This window comes from Rhipicephalus microplus, chromosome 4 (assembly GCF_043290135.1).
Source record: "Rhipicephalus microplus isolate Deutch F79 chromosome 4, USDA_Rmic, whole genome shotgun sequence".
NCBI classification, from domain to species: Eukaryota; Metazoa; Arthropoda; class Arachnida; order Ixodida; family Ixodidae; genus Rhipicephalus; species Rhipicephalus microplus.
In genome coordinates this window covers 101,432,467-101,455,749 of record NC_134703.1, presented here as the reverse complement: position 1 = coordinate 101,455,749, position 23,283 = coordinate 101,432,467, and the positions used below count along the sequence as shown (strand labels likewise).

General features: G+C 46.3%; 1 protein-coding gene across 1 annotated transcript in view; it reads left to right on the top strand.

The window, feature by feature from the left end:
- LOC142814517 (uncharacterized) overlaps window positions 1-22,831 on the top strand; it is a 69,257-nt gene extending 46,426 nt beyond the window's left edge. Inside the window, exons 3-4 of the mRNA XM_075893358.1 lie at window positions 2,921-3,268; window positions 17,482-22,831. Of these exons, the coding sequence (XP_075749473.1) occupies window positions 2,921-3,268; window positions 17,482-21,003 (3,870 nt within the window). The 3' untranslated portion in view covers window positions 21,004-22,831. The remainder of the gene's footprint in view (window positions 1-2,920; window positions 3,269-17,481) is intronic.
- Window positions 22,832-23,283: the final 452 nt, after the last annotated feature.

The following is a 23,283-nucleotide window of genomic DNA, read 5'->3' as shown; positions in this document are numbered from 1 at the left end:
GCTATGCCGTTTCCCCTGATTTGCCTCTCAGAGACAGAAAATTCTGACGCGTTGCGAGAATTCGACGATCGGCCACTCTGTGCAGATGCTGCTGGAGCACCGTCCTCGTCTTTCGTCGGCTCACAAGGCAGTCAAAGCCCTCTTTCGCTTGCTGAGGACTACGGGCCTATGTGAACAACTTTGACTTTTGCATAGTGCCACTGTTGCATACGCGTCAGCCCATGTGCTGACAGTTTTCTCCTCTCTTTCTCTTCTCTTTCCCTCTCTCTGTCATCTATATACGCCCCTTTCCCATTCCTCCAGCGCAGAGTAGCAAACCGGGCATGCGCCTGGTTAACCTCCCTGCCTTCTCTCTTGTTGTTCTTCCTTCCTTCCTGTAATGTAAAAGTGAACTTTTTCATGTTTTAGAGGTGAAGCTCCTTAAGGTCGAAGGTTGTGCGCAGTATCCGCCACTGATAATCATGATGAAGATGATGACGATGATTATCACGACAACGGCGGGCTTGTGCGGCAGATGACGACTCGATGTGCTCTACGATGCATTTCGTCTGCCTGGAAACAACCAACAACCACCAGGCGAACGTGCCCAGACCTCGTGTCTGCCAACTTCAAGCTTGATTTGATACCACAAAGCAGTAATAATGAATGCAAAACGAAATTCACAACTCGACACAACATATACCAGTTATGACCAATAAACATCGAATATAACTGTACACCACTTGCCACTCACTTGCGTGCGTGAGTGGTCAATGTCACGAATAATTTACGGTAACAGCAAACGAACCCACTGTTTTTCCCACTCATCATCTTTCACTTCGCAGATGTGCCGTGATTATTTTTTTATAAATGCTGCAGATTCTAGTCGTGCCCAAGCAGGAGTGGGAACATAATTATACACAAACAATACAAGCAACAATAAGTACAGCTATCGCTAACAGATATTGTAGAATGCAATGTTTAGGTCTGCCTCGGTAATACTCAGCTGTTGTGCTCGGCCATTCAACCGAAAGTCGCATGTTCGATCCCGGCCGTGGCGTCGCATTTCAATAGAGGCCAAGTGTAGAGACATGTGTTTTGTTCGATGCCAGTCCAGGTAAAAAAAAAAACATCACGTGGTTGGAAATCTGGGCCTCTACATTCCGGCGTGCCTCATAATCGAGGTGTGACTTTGGCACGTGAAACCCCGTATATCATTATTTTCATTTTCTCATATTTAAGGGAGGCACGAGTCGTCACACGTACACGCGTTGTGACAAATACCACATGAATTCCGCCTATCGTATGTACTCCGTACAGTATAAAGCGAATGAAGGCGGAAATCGAATCTAGGTGTGGGCCGCTTTCGATTCACGGGAGATTACTTGCAGCAACAAATCAACGCTTACCAGAGAAATTAGGATGGCTTCCTAAATAGCGCAAGCTGTGGTAAAGGTAACGCATGCTGTACTTTAGCGTAGCTTTTACGAAACCGCCACCACTTCGGGGATGCGAGAATAATCTATGCATTGTTATTTATTATCGTAGCTATGGTGATAATTTCGTTAGAAACTTGACATTCAGGATGATTGGTGCGTATGTATCACATGTATGCTGCAATGTCTGTGTTGTATATAATCTAAAGCAGCGCTTTGTGGAATATTTCATCGGGTATATAATAATAATAATAGCAAGTCACGTCATTGTATAGCCCAGGCCGGCTTGTAGTATGAGGCGAGAGAGTCCAGATTGCAAGCTTCCACGTATACTTCAGAAAACGAGCTTGTCAGCAAAGCAAGCGTTTTGTCTGCAGTACAGCACCATGCCTGTGTATTTCCTCCTCATTTCTTTCAATACCTTCTTCATATTTTTTTTTACGCTTTTCCGTTGCGACGAAGGCAGATAAAGCTTATCTATGTACACTCGAGACAGCGGAAATCTCTCGATCACAGTTATCACTTGCGAGTACGCGCACGTGCCCGTGATTGCAGGCTTGGTACAGCTTTTCCTCGAGCTTGCTTAGATAAGTTTTTTGCCTTTGGCCTCCTCGCGACATTCTTACGGACTACAGTTCGTGTCTTTCTTATTATTATCCATACCGAATTTGTCCATATTTCACATGCAGATGCGCATTTCAGAGAAATAAATGCTTTCCGGTAATGAAATTCTTCAGATATCATGAGAGAGGCACTTTAGTAAACGTTGGAGATGTTTATTTGGCCGCACGCTCAGCACATGCATTCGATTGATGCTCAATACCCTGCATTCATGGAATAAGACCCGCGATTAGCGCCACAGACATTGAGCATGCACAAAACAGACCGGAACATGAAAGAAACTAATCAAGACACCTGTATCTCTCAAGGTCAAGCGAAATAAACGAAGGGCAAAGGCGAGGAGGTTAGCCACACTTTGGCTTGATTGCCCACCCTACACATGGGAAGGTGTATAATAAATAAGGCAGAGAAAAAAGTACAAAAGAAAGAGAACAAGGCAATGCACCATATTTGTGATAACACATAGAACAGGAACTCGCTCTGCTGGTTAAGAAGCATTTGTGAAGTCCGGTCGTTTTCAAGTAGTACAACAGGGCTTCTGTAGCCTTGTGCATGTGTGAAACCGTGGTACAAGGTCCCAGAATGATCTGTTCTGATAGTGGTGTTGCACCAAGGCGATGGAGGCCATGGTAGCCGATTCGTGAGGCAGCGAGCTCTAGTAGGATGGGCGGTGACATAAATTGTGCTGAATCGTCTCCTAAGAGTATGCTCAATAAGTGTGACTTACTGGTTAGATTACTGTCTCAAAAATTTGTCCGGGGTCCAAGCCTTTCCTGCACTTAAAAACAGCACGAGTCCAATCAATATTCCAGATGGTAGGAGACTGGGCGCACATCTGCTCAGTTCGAGTTCATGCTCAAACAAAACGAATGATGTCGTCGCAGGGCAACTTCCCGATGCTTCCGTACCGGCAGCGGATCCACCGGTTCTCCCAGAGGCACGCGGGCGTCCAGGACCTCGAGGCGCAGCTATTCACGGCGAGCGGCGTGCCGCTGCGCGTGCTCGACCTGTCGCACAACCGGGTGCGGCGGCTGAGCGAGCGGCTGCTCGAGGGCGTGCACGGCTCGCTGCAGGAGCTCCACCTGGGCTCCAACTTGCTGGGCGACCAGCTGAGTCCCGTCTTCGCCACCAACGAATTCCGGGCACTGCGCGAACTGCGCCTCCTCGACCTGTCCGACAACCGGATACAGGGGGTCGACTCGGCCGTCTTCAAGGGGCTCGACAAGCTAGAGGTAATCGTCAAAGATGATCTCCTTGTCTTAATACGACTTTATAGCTGCCTTGAATAGGTTTAAGACTGTGCAACACAGGTTAATGCAACGACTGTTGTTCTAGGTGACACATACTGTGCATACTAGAATGTCGAGAAATAAAACACAACGCTGGGAATGCTGCCTCTAGCGATCGTCTCCGCGCACGAGGAGGCACTGCATTTTGCACAGCTCTGCCCTTGAAGATCTGCGTTCGGTTGGCCGGCGCGCCTATAGGAAGCTGGCAGGATTCAAGAACTTTTGGCTGACACATAGGTGGGACGTTTGAATGGAATGGAATGAAAAAACTTTATTTGTGGGACGTTTGACCTGTCCCAAAAACTGGCAGGACATCCAAATGAAGGTATTTGAATAAAGAGATACTACAAGAAATAAGAATAGTATTTATTCATAATCAAACGTATATGCGCATTGAGGCATTATACAGAAGGAGGTCATATTGCACGGGACTGAAAACGGAGCTGCTGTTAAAGAAAGTCCATAAGTACAAAGAAATTCAACAAAACAATTATGAGTAATTAGTCATAACTATGGAAACAAAACAAAATTACAGGAGTAATGAATAACGTGACAATAAATGCTATGATGTCAGCAAATAACGAGCCTGCACCACAAGAAACTTGCAGTAACGTTTATTACCATTATAATATACCACAGATGATCAAAAATGGGCGCCTTTAACTTGACTCGGCGTAGACCACGCCTGTTTCACGTTTTCGAGTAAAATCGATCTGCGGCGTGCCTATGATGCAAATATGAATACGTTTTCATGACCCACAGTGAAGTTTATCTCATAAATTGTCGTTAGCTGGGAAGAAAGTACTACTTTGCTGTAGTTTTCTGTTCTGGCACACTATACGACAGCTAGCCATACCCTCTATTTCTAGCGGGCTATATTTCTCGGTAAAGCAAGAAGCTATCTAGGGTCTCTGCTTGTAGTAAACACTGATGTGATTAAAAACAACTTGCTTTTCAGTATTTCTCACAAAAAGTTGATACGTGGTTCACAATGAAGCAATAATCTTCCTCCTCAACTATATGAATCTTGACTCTTATTTACAGTGTTCTTGCTCCGTGTATGATTCATCGTAGTATACCTCCCTCGTTTTCTTATTATTCTTCTTGCTGTTTTCTTCCTTCGAAACATTTAAAATTTTTACATTTCCTCAGCTGAGAGCGCTCATAGCATTGTCGCTGTGTCGGGCGATATCTGCAGCTGATTCCTTGAAGCAATGACATCTTTTAATGAACCATTCGATGACTACTTTGGAAAGTGTTGTGGGACCGATTTAACGAAACTTTATGTAAGGCCTAATTGGGCGTTTGTGTTCATTATGACCAGGGAGACAACAGTGAGCATTCAGCACACCACGCGTTGACTATGCTGCCAGGTCGATCGTGACTCCCCGCTCTGTAACGACTTCTTTGTGCCTGGGATACTCTAGGATCATTGGCGTAGACGGAAGTTTCCTCGCCACAGTTTCACGAACGCAGTTAAATGGCTACGACGTTATGCGGATCAGCTCGGAGTCACGAGTCTGACACCCTGACGTATAGCGGCCACAGTTGCATTGCGTGGAAAGAGCAGAATTGGATCGTGTACCTCGATTTAGTCGCTGCGTCCGTAGGCCCAATGAATAAAATGGTAAACTGGGCAAGTTGATGCAGATTCATTGTGGCTAACAGCGCGAAAACCAAGACGTGTACTTGAAGTGGACACGACACAGCGCTGATTTTCAACTCAATTTTTATTGAAAAACAGGAACATACAAAACATACGAACACTTCTAGTCTATGTCTGTGTTTTCGCTCTGTTAATCACAAGGAGGTACAGTGAAATGAAAATTCACCCGAATATCTCATTCTGGCATCTCTCATTGTACCAGAGTTATTTTTCGACGGTCATTCAGTCCACTGAACTTCAAACTCATTCAGTCATCAAATCAAGTTTTATCGAAAAGGGATCCTAAAAACGGGGCCTTAAAGTAGTCCGAAAGGGGCCGTAAAGGTGCACTAAAAATGTCCCCAAAAGGGTCCCGAAATGCCCTAAAGGGGTGCTAAAAATGAGTCCTAAAACTTTTCTTACGCGGAAGCGGTTTCGTTGATCTACTGTGTGCGCAACACGTTAAAAACGCGTTTTTTTTTTTTGGGGGGGGGGGGGGAGGGGAGGGGGGGAGTGGTTATAAGATGGAAAAGAAGAGTAAAGTGAGCCCCTTAAGTATCTGCATCAGGGTGCGACACCTCAACAGTAGCTGACAAGGGATGGGGGTGAGGAGGGATTAAAAGGATAGGATTAAAGGTATATAGAGAGAAAAGATGCACTGGGACAGTGAGCGAGGACATATGAGGAATAGGAGAGATAGGAAAGATGGAAACACGGTCACAGGAGTCCGGGGACGGGGCACCACATGCGAGAGCTCTTGTCGGCGTCAGGAGATGGCGTAGGGCAAGTCCAGCAGGTTAGAGCTACGTTGTCATCGGAGATCGGCGTCAGGAGATGGCGTAGGGCCAGCCCAGTCGGCCAGAGCTACGCTGACGTCGGAGATCACGAGGGCACAGCCAGTCGGCACGGAATCCAGCGAGCGAGTTTCACTTAAGTTTTGCCAAACTATAGATTCCGCAAAGCACTTTCAAGCGATGTTACTGATGCGTTTAACTATGCCTTTTCTTCGGCTTCATAAACGGACCCTTATGTGCCCTAAAGGGTTGCTAAAAACGGGTCCTAAAAATTTCTTACGCAGAAGTGGTCTTATTGATTTATGGTGTACGCAACAAGCTTCCAACTCGTTTATTGAAAAATACTTGGATGTTGCAAAGCTACAGGTTAAGCAAAGCACTTTCAAACAATGTTACTGGTGCGTTTAACCATGCCTTTTTTTCAGCCACTTCCGTCGCACACAACAAGTGAACATCTCTACATTTTATTACTTTTAATTGCCTCGTCTTTTATGACCGCTGTTTAACAATATCCCCTCCTTTACGCGAGTCGTTTTGATAGAAGTGAAACAATAGACCATCTCAATGTCACCACAAAAGGCAAACTTATGTTTCACTGGCCCGCATTTAACTAAAGTGTATAGTAATGATTTTTCCACACAAGGCTGCTAAGTGGTTTGAAAAGATAAAATGTGGAGATATGGTCACTCTCTTAACGGTAAAAATATACAATTATAAAGATGACTTTTAGTTTTTTTCCGAGTGAGACAACAGGGTGTAACCCCCGTATTCTAGAACGTCCCTTCACTCAACGCTTCACCTTCGCTTGAGAAAGCCTATGAGAGCGCCTTCTATAGGCACGGCAAGTCACTGCTTATCTGCGATATTCTGCTGCAATTCTTGAGTAGCACAGCGTCATTTTCAGCCGAGCAGTGGCGCAGTGTTCAACTCTGTCAAGTGAAGGGTGAAAGTGGAGTGGAAAAGCGTTTGTGAATACGGGGATAAGTCTGACAACAGCCATAATAGAGTTAATTAAGTCCATATCAAACGCACGCATTAATAAAAGTTTATCCAATAAAAAAATAAAAGTTTATCCAATAAAAAAATAAAAGTTTATCCAATAAAAAAAATAAAAGTTTATCCAATAAAGAATAAAAGTTTATCCAATAAAAAATAAAAGTTTATCCAATAAAAATAAAAGTTTATCCAATCCAAACGCACGCATTACCTCACTACATCTTCTGTATTGCAACACTCATAGCTTCAGTTTTGCTTCAACGAAGAAGATGAAAGTAAGAGTGAAGTGAGGTTAAGACAAACAGAATCGTTATTACAACACGACCTCGGCCCTCGCATACTTCAGAGAAAGCCCATCGCGTTTCCTTTCACGTTCAAGAAGCGCGGGGTTCGCTTCATCATCGCTTGCTCGAGCGCCTCGTAGAAGACAGGCAGGCCCTTCGTTGTAACGACGTTTCGCTTTCCGTCCACGCCGACGATTAGGGGAACAACGACGGCGAAGAGTGGTCCGGCATTCTGAGAGGGTCTGGGGCTGTTGTGTTGCGCGAGACACACGCGGTTCACGTTTTGTCGTCGTCGTTGCCGCCGACGAAAGGCGGGATCCGCCTATTGAAAGCGGCGGCCTTGTGTCCCACCGCTGTTGCCGCCGCCGGTCAACCTGTCCTGCCTCTTTCTGTAGCGAGCCCTCCTCACGTAGCAGCAGCGTCTCAAGGTTGCCGCTGTGTACTGCCCCACGCTGCGCGCTTACCGGGGCGGTGAAAAATTCCGCGCACACTAGCAGCACGCTTTGCAAAGCCTCCGGTTGCACTGCATGTTTCTGCGTTTACTGCACGCATGAACGGCCTTTTTTCTATAACTATCCCTCCACCCACACCTCCGGTGACCACGGCTGCCCCCTCGCTATAAATGCCTGTATGTCGGCGGCTTGGGAGTGCGTGTTCGTGGGAGCACGCAGTAGGAACGTTGGCGTTCGCATATACGTATAAAATGAATGAAATAGAGAGCCGAAACGCTCGCCCCTCTACAGAGCCTTTCGGTGGGCGGTTATGCTTTCGCTGGGCAGTTAAAGGCCAGCTGGATCGTGGTTAGTAATGTTGCCCGACTGGTTCACTCATTTTTCTGGAATTGGGGCGTTGTGTTTTTACTACACGAGTGTGTGGTCAGAAGGGTAGTCATGCGGTTATGAGTTTCGACGGTCGTGCGAGGCGACGGAAAGTGGGATTGAAACATTTTGAGCAACCGGGGCAGTTTTGGGCAGTTTGGTCTATTCATCTCTTTACGAATGGATTTTGTTTATTAGCGTTTATCGTTCCTCTACCCTCAGCTCTTATAAACTGGTGATCAAATAATGTGACATTCAATTGCTGACCCAAAACTGTTTTTATTAGTAATACTAATACTAATGACTCCCAAAAGACTCGAAATCACGAAAATTGAACATACAATTTAAATCTTGCTAAGGGCTTACACGCAGATGTTCAGTATCAGAGTGTACAGTAGCAATAACGGTGGTCGGTCGCAATAAGCGAGGCAGTGGTAACGGTTACGAAATTACAGCGGCTGCCCGAAATTGTTACCCCGATAAATACAGTCTTTGTTACGTCTTTCGTTCGGAAGTCGGAAGTCTGTGCTTGCACAACGATCCAGCCATGACGCGAAATCTTGACATGCATGCACATTCCTCTATAGAGGATCTCTGGAGGGAAATGTACATGCAATCACGAATGGCTCTCGACACGCAAAATCACATAGTGATCCCACTGGCCCTGGCCGCTGTTACGTGCGCGTCGATGTGCCGTGGCCGGTTCACTCGATTTCTCGGCACGTCCGTCACAAGAGCAGTTCTCGAGGCAGGAGGCAATAACACGGCCAATCGGTTCAACAGCGGCCATGAGGCCACGCTGCACGGCTGCGCGCGCTTGCCGCTCAACATCGGCCCCGTCACGGCACGTCCCAGGCAGTTTCCCGGCGCGTGTTACGAGCTATCGCGTGGTGTGAAGCGTTTCTCCGTGTCCACTTGTCGGATTTCCAATCGTGCTTGCGCCAGCTGTTTGCTCAGTGCTCCGCGTTAAATTGTCTGCGTCATGGTTTCAGGTACGGATGTTACAATACAGGCTGTGTTTCTTCGTGTTCAGCCGATTGGCATTTTGCCGTTTCAAGAGGGAACATTCGACAGTGTAAGGTTTATTGAATATCGTCTTAATTGATTGATTGATTGATTGATTGATTGATTGATTGAGTGAGTGAGTGAGTGAGTGAGTGAGTGAGTGAGTGAGTGAGTCTAGTGGCTAAGGTACTCGGCTGCTGACCCGCAGGTCGCGGGTTCGTATCCCGGCTGCAGCGGCTGCATTTCCGATGGAGGCAGAAGTGTTGTAGGCCCGCGAACTCAGATTTGGGTGCACGTTAAAGAACCCCAGGTGGTCGAAATTTCCGGAGCCTTCCACTACGGCGTCTCTCATAATCATATGATGGTTTTGGGACGTTAAACCCCACATATCATTATCAGTCTTCGCATTACTTTTTTTTTTGCCTGGTGTGTTCTTCTGTTTAGAAAAAATTTATTTCCACAAACATCAATAACACTCAACAGAACAGTTCCTTCTTAGACATACTCTAACAATGATGACAAAACAGACATCATTTACATGAACATGGATATGAGATGACGTTGAAAGAACGTGTACATTCGACGGTTCACACAAACACAACCACAAAAAATACTTCAAGGTATTTTTTCAAGGTATTTATTTCAAACATAAATATGTACATTTTGCATATTTACATGTTGGCATGCCATTTCTGCCGGCGCATCGACAGGTCAGCCTACCAATACCAGGCCGGCCGAAAGACAAGTTTCACTCGTCCGTCACAGACCGACAAAAAAGGGCAAGACCAGTGCCGAAGAAATTCCTCTTCACCGAGGAAGAAGAGCTCCTCCGACAAAACAGCGCATTAACTAAACTAAGCGCACTCAACGTCGCTGAACACACACACACACCCGAACTGTGGCCAGCACAAACAACCACACGCGTGTGTCTTTTCTTTTTGGATTACATTACGTTCTGATTGGAATGGGGCCACAGCGGCCAAGAATCCAAGTCGTGACTTCGTGCTCATATGTGTTTGTGCAGACAGCTTTATACTCGCCACAAAACAAGGAGTTCGAGGGGATTGGGCATTCAAGGCTGAACTTGGCGAAATTCGTGAGTTCAACTTGGAGGAGCTGAACAGTTTTTTACGTGCTACTTGACAAATTTCACTTATCACAGCGCCACACTGAACAATCTTTACCCGCTCCTGCGTGAGACATATTTGATATCTTTCCTTGTTTCCGTTAAACAAGTTTGGCGAAAAAAAATCACGACGGAGCAGTGTGAGACCTTGCTCGCCAACGAGGAAATGTAGGCCCAAGTGGCGCTACTGGACCAGGCGCGGCGGGCTGCTGAGGCCAGTGGAGCCCTGGACTAGGGGCCCCACCCACCTGCTTCTAACCATTCTTTCATTTTTTTTTTCCCTGTAACAAACGTTTTTCCATTTAGCCTTTGTGACGCGTCACGAACACGCCCACATCAAGACTGTGATCGAGAAAAGCAAACAGTAGCTATGATACACCGATGCTAAGAAAATAAATAAAGTAGAAGCTGCTCGGCACTACGACTTGAATTTCTTAATTCGCCGAGAAGGGCGTGACGTGACGCTACTTGTATCATGCACAAGGAAATCATTTTGCGACATGCATCTGCTCCACTCGTCTACTCGTGAAGATAACGAGCAAGTTGCGAAACTGTTTGGCTTGGGAGCGGTAACAGTTCAGAGAGCTAAATGGGAATTAATGAAGAAAGACGCATTTTTTTTTTGTTATTAGATTAAGAGGTCTCAGCTGAGAAGGGAAAACGCCGTATACCTGTGGCATCGGCATCCTATATAAAGAAACTACATTAGGAGGAAAATAAAACGCTGGTTCATGTGCCGGCTATACGTTGAGTAAAGGAGGAAGTAAACAAGAGCGAGATAACCTCTCCGTAAACAAACGAAAAGTAGATCATTACGCGGCGAAGCACAGGCTGCGATTCCCGTGCTTTCGACAAACCAGTGTGCTCTCAATACACATGTCGCATTTTTCGTTAAATAGTGCAGGGCATACATCAATACATCGTGAACCTGCGGTTTCGTGTATATACGAAAAACTCTGTTGAGGTTTTTTCTCCAATTCGTTCTCCTTTAATTCAGCTCAGTATTTAGTGCAGCCGCACCTGCAGCAGTGAAGCTTCACCAATAATTAATATCAGCAAGCCATTGAGCCATGCATCACAACTGCTGCACGCCGTCATATTTTTTTCTACAGAAAAAAAAATTGGCATAACACTGTTAGGTACATCGAATCATTTTTCCTTTGTTTAACTCGGCATCTAGGGTGCGTTGGTATACGCTTTGTTGAAAAGCAACATGCGCACGTACATTACCTGAAAGTATTAAATTGATTGATTGATTGATTGATTGATTGATTGATTGATTGATTGATTGTCGGATTGATCATACAGCTATATATACATGTCATACATATGGTTTCGAGAACGCGAATCCTCCAATTTGTGTGCGGTGCCTACATTGCACATTCGTAATATATTCTCCACGAGTGACATATTTATTCAATTAAGGCATCGCCGTTAGATGCCGTAGAAGCTACTTTATCATATTCGCACCAAACTATCGCGATATGTTTAAAGCAACGAAAGGAATGCGAGCAAGGAAATGGCTTTTGCCCACGAAAGGCCTCCTCCGCGCGAGATAATTGCGGCGATTTGTAAACACAGCACTGCGTTACACGCCGTATTATTCACAAAAACAACTGCTCGAGTCACGTATGTGCGGAGCGGTCTGGCTGGTCAGCTTGCGTGGAGTACGCCGCGAGTGGAGTTCGAGCGCGCGACCTCGGAGAGCTCCAAATGCAACGAGCGCCGCACGGGTATAGAGAGTTATCGTGTGCGTTCTCATCCCATTTGTCCCGCGGGTTTCACCAGGGGCGCTCTCGTTTTCTCCACGATGATTGCTCGTGGGGGATACGCGCAGCGTTTCGAGTCTTCGTTAACGACGCCGGTAGCCGTGGCGCTGGTTGATTGTTTCTGTTCTTTCGCTCACGCGGCCGGCCTGGTTTCGTCCACCCAAATACTCCGACCACGACGCACTGGCCTCCGGTGCATACCTTCGCCGCAATCTCTCTCTCTCTTTCTCCCTCTCTCTCCAGGTAGGTGAACGCAGTTGCGTTTTGTACTCTGCTTGAAGAAACTGATCTCTCGAGTGCGTAAGAATGAGCGTACGGGAAATTGATCCAGTTTGTTTGAAGTTTAGGAACTTCTCACGCAGGGTATACTGCGTGAATAAATAAAGGATACTTGAAGGGCAACTTCGTTGTTGTTCTGTTTTTACTGTGTTACGATATTGTGATTATCAAATGGTAGTGATAGACTCAAAACTGAGAAGGTGATGTGATAGAGTTTGTTCAGATATTCATCTATAATTTGAAGACAAAAAATACGATGTGTTGAAACTTAAACTGAAAGGGCTAGCTGCATTATGTATGTCGACGATGACGTCACAACCTATAGCCCCGTTCACGGTGACGTGCAGTATACTATGCGTTGATGTGATGACAGGAAATGAAATGGGCGATGCAACCTCACGATGCAGCTAGCTAGCTGGATTACGTCTTGGGTGCTTGCGATGCAGCGAAGATGTCAGCTCTGAACGGCCACCATGCTGGCAGACGCGGGCTCTGACGTCACAAACACACGTTATTTCGCTTAAGATGTCACAGACCAAGGGTATCACTTGGGATCACGCAACCAGGGTTTCAAATTCAATTTCAAGATTCCTGCCCGACTTTGCTTGGTACACATAGTAGATGTCGAAAAAATTTTCGGAGTTGCTCTTTAAAGGCGTCAAAATAAACAAAACTTAGGTGATGAAATGCGTACTTCACATTTTCTTACGTTCGTGAATATTCGATTTCGTCCAAAAGGCGACCGTAGCACCTGCCAGCATGTTTACGGTACCCCTTGCCTCACCTGAGGAGCGTACTCAAGGGTAAATGCAAAAATTTTTTTCAGGGGTTAGGTAAAATTATTTTAAGCTGTGTATAGGGCCTCGACATTTATATTCGATTTACACACTAAAATAAGAAAGCTCCACCCTACGCCGTTTGGATCCAGCGCTACCGGCATTCGCAATCTCATGAAGCCTTGGCGTCTGGGACTGTCTAAAAAACTGCTGTCACTAAACGAAACAAGACGAAACGAAGAATGCCCCAGATATCTGTATGAGAGTTGTACAAAGAACAATTACATTTTAAAACAGGAACTCGCCACATTTTCTAAGCGAAAGAGCACAGCATAACTACAGAAGCTCTTTCACGTGACGGCTTTGCAGAACGTCTCAACACTGCGGCTGTTCACGTTTTCGCTGGGGCTATCAACGCACTGAGGTGCGACACATGTACGTGAGAGAGCAAAGATACCCGCCGCGGTGTTCCAGCAGCTGTGGTGTATGAATTCTGGCACAAAGGTTGTGAGACCGAATGCCTGTGGCGTATTTTGATGGAGGCTGTATCAGGCCCATGTACATCGATTTAGGCGTGCCTTCAATATGATGAAGAACGAGGGGGAAAAAACCTGCCGAGCGTATTTGTTGGTGGAGAAGACACAAAGGCCGTGTCTGTGTTCCTCACATCGCGGAGCGCTCATGCAAGGCAGGATGGCGACGTAGGCAATTATCTTCCTCGAAAAGAGGACCGAGCTCCCGACAGTAAGGTGACCGACCCGCTGACCTACACTGTCCACGCGATCAATTCGTCGATGACATTCGCTTGCACTGCTCCACTTTTTCACACTCTCCAATCGATTTGCATGACGCAGACAGGTCCAAACACTCGGTTCTCGCGCACTTGCACTCATCGTTCTGACAAGCGTACACTGTTTGTCTCGACGACAGGATAATCGCTTAAGCTCTGACAAGGGCGCGGGAGCGGTTCGTTGAATTGTCGTCGTCCGATTGTCGTCGTCCAATTACAGTCCATGCGCTTTCTTTCTTTCTTCCTTTCTTTCTTTCTTTTTTTATACGCACCTCTCTCACAACGAAGGCGCTCAGATGAGACAGAACTGCAGAAGAACATGAAAAACTTGTACTTCCGAAGTGACAATTGATATGATCACATGGCACTCGACTACTGAACCGAAGGTCACCGGATTGAATCCTGCAGGCCTATGTGCTTAGATTTGGGTGCACGTTGAAGAACACCGGGTGGTAAAATTTCGAAGCCCTTCATAATAGCGTCCCTCGTAATCATATCATGGTGTCGGTACGTAAGACCCCAACAAATGTTATTACTTTAGAAAAGAAAATAAAGACGCGCTCTTCGGAGAAAACTTCAGACGAATGTCCACCATTTTTTTTCCGCTTTTTTCTAAAATTCTCAGTTAGGCGAGAAGACACATAGAGAGCGTTCTCAGCATCACCCTGTTTTCTCTTCAAAACGCTCCACAGGGCAGAATCGTTCAACCAGCATCAAATCAGCATCAGTAGAAGGCACATTCGCGGGATTTTTGTTTTGTTTTCGTAATTGAGGCATGGCAGTTTTATATTACATTTTAGGATTTATAAACCAGACCTTCCCATGGTTACGCATTATTCAAACCGTTCGCATGCGTAATGAACAAACAACTATTGACTATATAATACAAGGTTTTTCGTTAGTATAACCAGGGCCTTTCAATACTTCCTCTCTCACTCTTTTTTTTTTTGTTGTTGTTGTTGTCATGATACTCGTGCGGAATTAAGTTTGGACAAAAGCGACGCCAAGTGTGCTATCATCAGTCTATACGCAAAGCAGCCGTACTGCTGGGTTCGAAAAAGCGCTCGCGTGTATGCAGGCTTGCCAATTATAACAATAAATAAAGAAAAGCTTCTGTGTGTGTTCGTAAACTTATTGTAGCACTGTTGAGTTTTGACCGAGTAATATAGCAGGCTAGTTATTCACTAGCTCAAGACATTAAGTTAGCAATGGTTTGTCCAAGGCTCCCCCCATCAAATGATGCGGTTTCGCGTGTTATCATACTTCCACCTACGTTTTATGAATCATGTTCATTGTTCGATGTCAAGATTATACTTTGTATTGCACCATTAATTAGTCTAGATGACACACAAATTCACATCGCTCGCGCAAGAAGTTATGGTGGAATTCTCCGGTTGGGTATCCCCTCCAGTATACGGCGTCCGTCATAATCATATCGTGGCCTTGTGGCTTTAGAAACGACCGTAAAGTCACGCTGGCAGTTCGCAACGCTCATTGCCCTGCTAATTTACAGTTTATTTTGAAGATGTCAATGAGAACGGCCCATGCAGACCAGGCAAGCCTGAAACATGAAGACCCAAATTACATTTGGGATTCTCGGGGTGCAATGCCGACATACTCGCTTGTAGCGTGAATTCTCTCCCTGTCGTGTTAACACTGGTGGCAGAGAGTTCCGATTCACGTCACATGTCACGTCACTAATTCGTTCGCGATCACGTCAGATCACGTCAGTCGTGTGAATTCAGCTTACATGGAGTTTTTTTTTTCTTTTTTAGCGTTGACGTGCTTCTCGAAAACTCACCGCCACAGCATATAATCCCTCGGTGATCTCCTTACATGTGGCCTCGGCGCGGTACGTGCGACCCAATCGCTCACCGTTGCAAATCGCTGCAAGGGATGCGCATGCCTTGGATGCACACGGCTCGGTTTTTTATCGAGCCGGCTTTGCATAATCCACTTTTTGCGAGCGAGCACTTGGTGGCCTTGCAGCTTTTCCGTTACCGTGGGCTTGCTTCAGCATCGACGTTTCGGCGAGAAAAACTGGTTTACCTGCAACAGGTTGATTCCGTACGTTGTGGTTGAAAGTAATCACGTTAATTTGGCCCAAACTATGTGTGTTCATCGAATATGACAGTGTTTTCGTGAAGCCTGCACTTCTTTTTCAAACTAAGTTTATATATCTGCATGTCTGAACATTAGTTATATTCTTTCATTGTAGATCGTGAAAATAAGAGCGCGAGCGTTCTTATTTCCCGTATATAGTCGCTCATGCAGAACCATATAGAACAAACACATCACGTTACTTTTAGGTAAGTATCAAGTTTTATACTCTGAGTTGTAATGCAGGAAACTAATCACTCACGGACGTAATTACACCCCTATAAATGTTACCAATAAGAGCATGCGTGTGTTCGATATTTTCAGTTAAAACAGCCGCGGGAAAAGCCTACACTGTTGTAACATTAAATGCGTTTAGAGTTAGAGAAGTCGCTTGCTAATTTTATTTGCTACTATAGTATACAGCACTACGGGTCTGCTGTATATCACAAGTTGCGTCTCGTCAGCTCGAGTGCCTGGCTGGCTGTTCCTACGACAAATCTTTATAGATCATTACCTACTATTTGCAATGTTTCAATACGATTTTACACGCGTATATGCTTGTGGTAGATGTCATGTTCGTATAAATGCTAATTTACGCGCGCGGTCATGTGGAAATTACTAAGTGTTACATTGTGTAAGGATGTGTTTTGCGATATGATTCACTGCTGGTATGCAAGTGTATTGTTTGTTATCGCGAAGTGCACACGGGCATTAGCCATTGCTTAGCTTGAATATGTAGGAAGCTGCTTCTTTGTCACATTCCTGCACATTGTCAGACGTTAGTGGTGTTCATACTATTTCCGACTCAGCATTTTGTGCCCAATGTAACGTCGTTGAAGACATCATGTCTTCTGTGAGTGTACTAAATACGCATCAGAGAGACAGTCTCTGAAGATGGGCTTAGAAATGCAACAGGACACAAATTTGGAGTTAACAAATATTCCAGGCCCATGGCAGAACACCTCTAGTGCGTTAGACTCTACAAAAGCGCTACTGACGTTCTTACGGGCCACAGGCTTGAACGAAACGTTGTAAATAGTGCAGTGCGTGTGAGTGACTTTATGTGTTATGTGAGTGACTGCTACACGTGTATGTAACTGTATGTGTTGTGTGTTTATCATTGTGTATATCACTGTCATCACCCGGTAACAGGAGTAGCCTGTCAGGTGAAAAACCAGGCAAACCTCTCCAGCTTCCCATTAAAACAACTCTCTCTCTCTTTCTCCACACAAATGCGTAGTCCATTCGCGAGCGTTAATTTACTCTTGCATGTTTTATGCGCACCTTAACTTATGCCTTTGCTCCGCCGTGGTGGTCTGGTGGCTAAGGTACTTGGCTGCTGACCTGCTGGTCGCCGAATCGAATTGCGGCTGCAGCGGATGTATTTTCTATGAAGACAGAAATGCTGTAGGCCCATGTGCTCAGATTTGGGTGCATGTTAAAGAACCCCAGGTGGTCAAAATTTGCGGAGCCCTCCACTACAGCGTCTCTCATAATAATATCCCCACTAAAACGATCCGTGTGCGATGTCCAATAATTCTGTATGTTTCCGTAAGAATCCTAGGGAAATATATGGAAAGTACATTTGATACATATGTAGTCTTACGGAAACATACGGCATTATTGGACATCGCATACGGAACGTTCCAGTATGGTATGGTGGTTTTGGGACGTTAAAGCTCACACATCAATCAATCAAATCTTCACTAATGCTTTGCAACATTGACGCCGAATTCGCTTCTCTAAATGACTTGATGTTCTTCTTCTCGCGCAGGTGCTGAACATCAACGACAATGACTTCGAAGAAGTGCCGGCATCAAGTCTGGTTGACCTTCCCGCGCTCACGTGGCTCAGTCTTGACGGGAACCGGATACCTGAGCTCACCAAAGACTCCTTCCCGCCTTTGGAAGCGCTGCAGACGTTGAACCTGACCAAAAACGTAATCTCCAGCATCGAAGAAGGCACCTTTGTCAGCGTACCAAGAGTGCAGGTCCTCTACTTGGGATCTAACCGAATCAAGAACCTTCCCTCCGGTGCCTTCGACGGCCTGCAGCGTTTGACCACGCTAGATTTGTCCAACAATTTTATGGTCCACATTCCCACTACGACCCTGCGCCGGTTGCCCGCTCTTAAGATGCTCACCATGCGTTCCAACAAGATCCGTTCGTTCAATGGAGCTGCGCCGTCTGAACTCAAGGGTCTCGAGTACCTGGACCTGAGCCGCAATGAAATATCACAAGTCGAACCGGGCAGCTTCGACGGAATGAAGAGCCTCAGGGCCCTGAGGCTTGGCGTCAACCAGATTCGAAAGGTTGACGCGGCAACGTTCAGAGGTCTAGTCAGCCTCGAGGCCATCTACTTGGAAGATAACCAGCTCCTTGTGTTTCCGTCTGCATTGCTCGGTTCTCTACCACGACTGCAAAAACTGCACTTAGACTACAACAGGATAGCTGTGCTTTCGCCCGGCGTACTCAGCGCCGGCGTCAGCATCCGCGAGCTGTCGCTGGCCTACAATTTGATCACAGAGATTCCCAATGGGACCTTCAAGGACCTGCAGTTCCTTGAGACACTGAACCTTCGGGGCAACAAATTGAGCGCCATTTCTTCGGGAAGTTTAGATGGTCTGCAGAACTCCATGATTGCGTTGGATCTCGGTGACAATGGAATCGTCTCGGAGTCCCTCAAACTCGAGTTTCCAAACTTACAGCTATTAAGCCTCGGTAAAAACAAGTTGACTACTATACCTGCGAACGCATTCTCTTCCCTCAAGAAGCTCAAGAGACTGGACCTCAGTAACAACCAGATTCGCTTCCTTCCGGCAGGTCCCTTTGCGGCACTCCGCGAATTGCAGTTTCTTGATCTGGCTTACAACAGTTTGACAGACGTAAAGATAGGCGCGTTGAATAAACTCGTCGACCTCCAAGAACTTACGCTCAAGAGCAATTTCATTAAGGACATGAACACCATGGCCTTCCTCAACCTCACCCGGCTGAAGACGTTAGACTTAAGTTACAACAGGTTGAGCGCAGTACGAACAGGCACTTTCGATCAGCTTCCCTCCCTTAGGAAGCTTAAGCTTAATAACAACGTTTTGAACTCTTTCAAGGCTGAGCTTTTCGCTAAAGAAACGCACATTGAAGACCTGAACTTAAGCCAGAATCAAATAGCTTATCTTTATCCCGATTCGTTTACTATGCATCCGAGGCTTCGCAAGCTTGACATCAGCCACAACAAACTGTCTTTCTTCCCGAGCGAAATCATTCGCTCCATCTGGTCTTTGGAAGTTCTAAAACTCGGATACAACAAACTTCACACACTTGAAGATTCTGATTTCGCTGACTTGCCTAGGCTCAGGCATTTGGACCTTCAGCATAACCAAATAAGTAGCGTAGGTGAAAGGGCTTTCCAGAATTCCACCCAGCTACGGTATCTCGAGCTCCAACACAACCAGATCCCGCAACTCGGTGAGAGGCTGTTTCAAGGTATCAGCCAGCTTAACCTTGATCTAAGCTACAATCACATGAGCTCACTGTCCCCCGATGTATTTAGTCGACTACGAGATTTCAAGCTCGAAAGCATCAATCTGGCTCATAACGAGTTTAGCACCTTCCCAACTGTAGCTTTGAGAAAACAGTATTCGTTCTTAGAAAAGGCAAACTTCTCCAACAACCACATTGAAGACTTCCCATCGAATGCAGATGTCCTTGTGAATATCAAAGAGCTTGATGTGTCGAACAACCCTCTTACGACAAACGCTCACCACGTATTGCTCGCCGAGCCCAAAAGCGTGCGTTCTCTGCATCTGGCAAATACAGGCATACGTAGCTTGCCGCTGATAGAAAGCCCCTTCCTGAGGCTTCTCAACTTGTCTGGAAACAGAATATCATCGCTATCTCCCAATAACTTTCAGAAAACGACCCTCCTTGAAGTTCTAGATTTGTCCGGCAACGAAATACCAAATCTCAGCATCGCCACTTCCGGAGCTTGGGCGAACCTGAAAAAACTGAAAAAATTGGACCTTTCCGACAATCCCATATCGTATTTGGTGAACGGAGATCTTCAAGACCTGAAGAACCTTGACGAGTTTGACTTCTCAAGGCTTACGAAATTGAACCACATCGAGTGCGAAGCGCTGCAGCCTTTGTCCAGGCTTACTAAGCTAAATCTCTACGGATACGGGAACCTGCAGGCGCTGCAGACTCGAAAGTGCCTCGAACCTTTCGAAGGCCTCGAGAGCCTAGGTATAGAAATTAAGGATAACTTGTTCAAGGATCAGTTGCAAAAGGTGTATAGCCCTCGCTTGAGCCATTTGTACGTGACTGGCAAAGCCATCAACGGGCTTTCCTCGAGCGCCTTTGCCGGTATACGCGGCCGCGAACTGCGGGTCACCATCTCTAACACGAGCCTCTCCGACCTGCCTACCACAATCTTCCTGCCTCTGCCACTGTCCACCAAACGCATTGTGAACGTAAACTACAACCAGATCAATCGCATAAATCCTCAACTGCTAACTGCGCTGTCCAGCAAGCAAGCCACGTTGCAGATAGAAGGAATCCAAGAGAACCCCATTACGTGTGACTGCAACTTGATTCCCCTGTGGCGTTGGATCCAGGACCACAAGAGCACGCGCGAGGACGACGATGAACAGGGCAACAACGCTGCGCTCATCGACCTGGCGTGCGTCGAACCCCATCACTTGAACAAGATCCTCATCGTGAACCTGCAGATGGACGACCTCTTCTGCGACGATGAAGCCAACGACGAGGAGAACGAGGAGACGTCGGCCACGTCCAACCGACTCCACAAGGCAACCACGGCCGGGGGCGTGCCAACGACACGGACCTCGACGACGCCGAGCAACAACATCGTTCGCAAGACCTCGCCTCCCCACCGAAAGGAGCCCGAGATCGTCTTTGAAGCGCCCACGACCGCGCGGCCCCGCCAAGCGAACGGCCAGAGCGTGCTAACCAAAGTGGACACGATGATTATCGGCATCGTGGCGGGCGTGGTCGCCTTCGTGTGCATTCTGATCATGGTGATCTGCATCGTGCGATTGAGGCGCTCGCGGCCGCACGGCCACTACGCGTCCACGACGGGACCCGTCGTTAATGGGCACGCCGCGAAGTGCACGTGCCTCAAGCCGCCACCCAGCACGTGCACCTGCTTCCCGCCGTACGCGGTGCCCCTCGCGTACCATCCGGGCTCGAAGATGATGGGCCCGCCCTCCATGTACAACACCATGTCGCGGTCTACGGCCTACTTCGGCCCGTATGAGAGCGACGTAGACCACCGGTGATGGCACACCGTTGCGTCAGCGCTGCTGTGTGTGTGTGTGTGTGTTTGCTGTGAGACTACTTAAGAACCAAGCCACGCGTATACATATGCCGCGTACGTTTTATAATGGAAGTGTTGAACTCACTTTGACGCCAATAGGTATTCCGTGTTCCGTTAGGCTGCGTGAAAATCAAGTTTCCGGTGCCTGCTGTGTGTGTGTGTCGATTGTAAAACCGGCGGATAGCTTGAAACCTGAAGTTACATCGGAAATGTGCGCGTTTGAAAGACTCACGCCGCTTGGACGTGGCGCTCTCCGTTACATGGAACACTGGTATTTGACGAGGTGAAAATTCAATACCCGATATGAGCCCCTGCTACTGCAGTAACATGCGGCACACTTGACAAGCAGCTGGAATGTAGTTCAGTGGTCTCGTTTCGTAGATGAGTTTCATTTTCATCTCTTAACCCCCTTTTTTGTTTTTACGAATCATCGCATAGTGACCGACTCTCAAGACAAAGGTGGCCAGGCAACGTCAAAGCCAAGGAACGAGAATGAAGGGAACGGAACTGAAATGCACTCAGTCAAGATATACTGTGGTATTATTGCATGCTAGCCCCTGTGCGCCGATCATCATAGCGCACATTGTGGCTTCATGTGGATTGGCAACAATTTTTCAATGCATTCTGCTAACTCTCGTTCATTCTTAATTGAACGATTAATAGTGTAGTACTTTCTGCTGCTATAAATGTTGGATAGAAAGCTACAAGAGGTAGGTGTTCGACATATCTGAAGTTCAACTGGCGTCTGAAATAAATAAGGTGACCGAGGAATCTGTGCATTGAAACGCACGTGGTGTGTTCTGATCAGGGCATTTCTTTTTTTTTTTTTCATCGTCATAAACCCTTTGTACAATCATCAAGAAAGATACCCTTATGGGTCATCAGGAGTGTAGAATCACTTGGCTGCCTCTAAAGGTGTATATACTATAAGTACGTCAAAAACTAATTTCCAGTTTATTGATAGCATTCAATATTTTCATAACTAAGTGCTATAAAAAAAATGGGCGACCACATAAAGGCTGTCTTTCAAGCTTGAAACAATATTTTTTTTTATTTCACAGAACGGGATATACCTGAATGACTTCTCATGTGAGTGTGGGGCGAAACGCACATATAGCCCTGCATATGCTTGCTTTGCGATGTCTACTTGTTGAGCAAGCTTTTTCCGGCTTTTCAAGAACAACAAATATGTGCGTTTTGTTTCAGTTCTATGAATGATGACTTTCACGAAGAACGTTTGTCGAGAAAGGAACAACAAAAAAAAAAACGAAGTTAGGAGAGAACGCTTACGTCGATATAAATACAGCCGGAATGCTGTTGTTTGTGCTTCTGTTAATTCTACCTCTTGCCGACCGTGCCGGAGGGTACTGCCTGAGTTCTAATATATGGAATGAGCGTGCTCAAGTCAACTTCCAGTGCGCTATAGTGAACCACTCTTGAGACATTGTAAATATGTGAATAATGTGAAATCTGCCTTGCTCACGTGTCAAATATTTGTCGCATGTTTGTGTGCTTTGAGTTTTTCGGTGCCTCCTTCAGGTTTACGTTGCCAATAAAACTTTATTGTTGCGTTGTTGGTGAGACAGTTCAGCGACCATGGATGCACTATTAAGAGAGCCATATAACCCGCTATGCCCGTCGCATGTGAAAGTTTTGCTGGTTACGACGTTGTTGAACCTAGTTGGATTGCAGATTGTGTATCATCGTTGCTGGCATTCTTCGTCGATGCGTGCCACTATTTTATTTGTACAGGACACATTAAATTTGTAATAAAAGAAAAAAAAAACATGGTTCGTGTTCTCTGAATTTCGTTACTGCAAGAGAGGTACGAGGCCCCGCGCAAACAGCAAATCCGAATTACCGATGGCCTCTAAAAGAAACTTCCTTTAAGTCGAGAGGTTGCACTGCAGTATAGTACGAAATGCGTAACATTGAAACAAAGTGCTGACGATACGTGCAGACAGTGACCCCCCCCCCCCCTCTTGGTATTTCTTTTTCTGTCATTGCCTAGAGAGCAGAAAATGCATCTGCCAGGCCAGACCAGTTCCAAAACTCACCCCCCCTCCCCCCCCCCCCCCCCCCCCCCAAAAAAAAACTTTTTGTCTACGATTTTGTGCGCAGATACGTAGACGACGCAACGACGCATGAACGACGTAGTTTGTAAGAGCAAATGCTTGGTTGACGGCGTGGCTATAAATAGGAAGAAATAAAGAGCGAAATTTAAAACTCGGGTAATAAACAA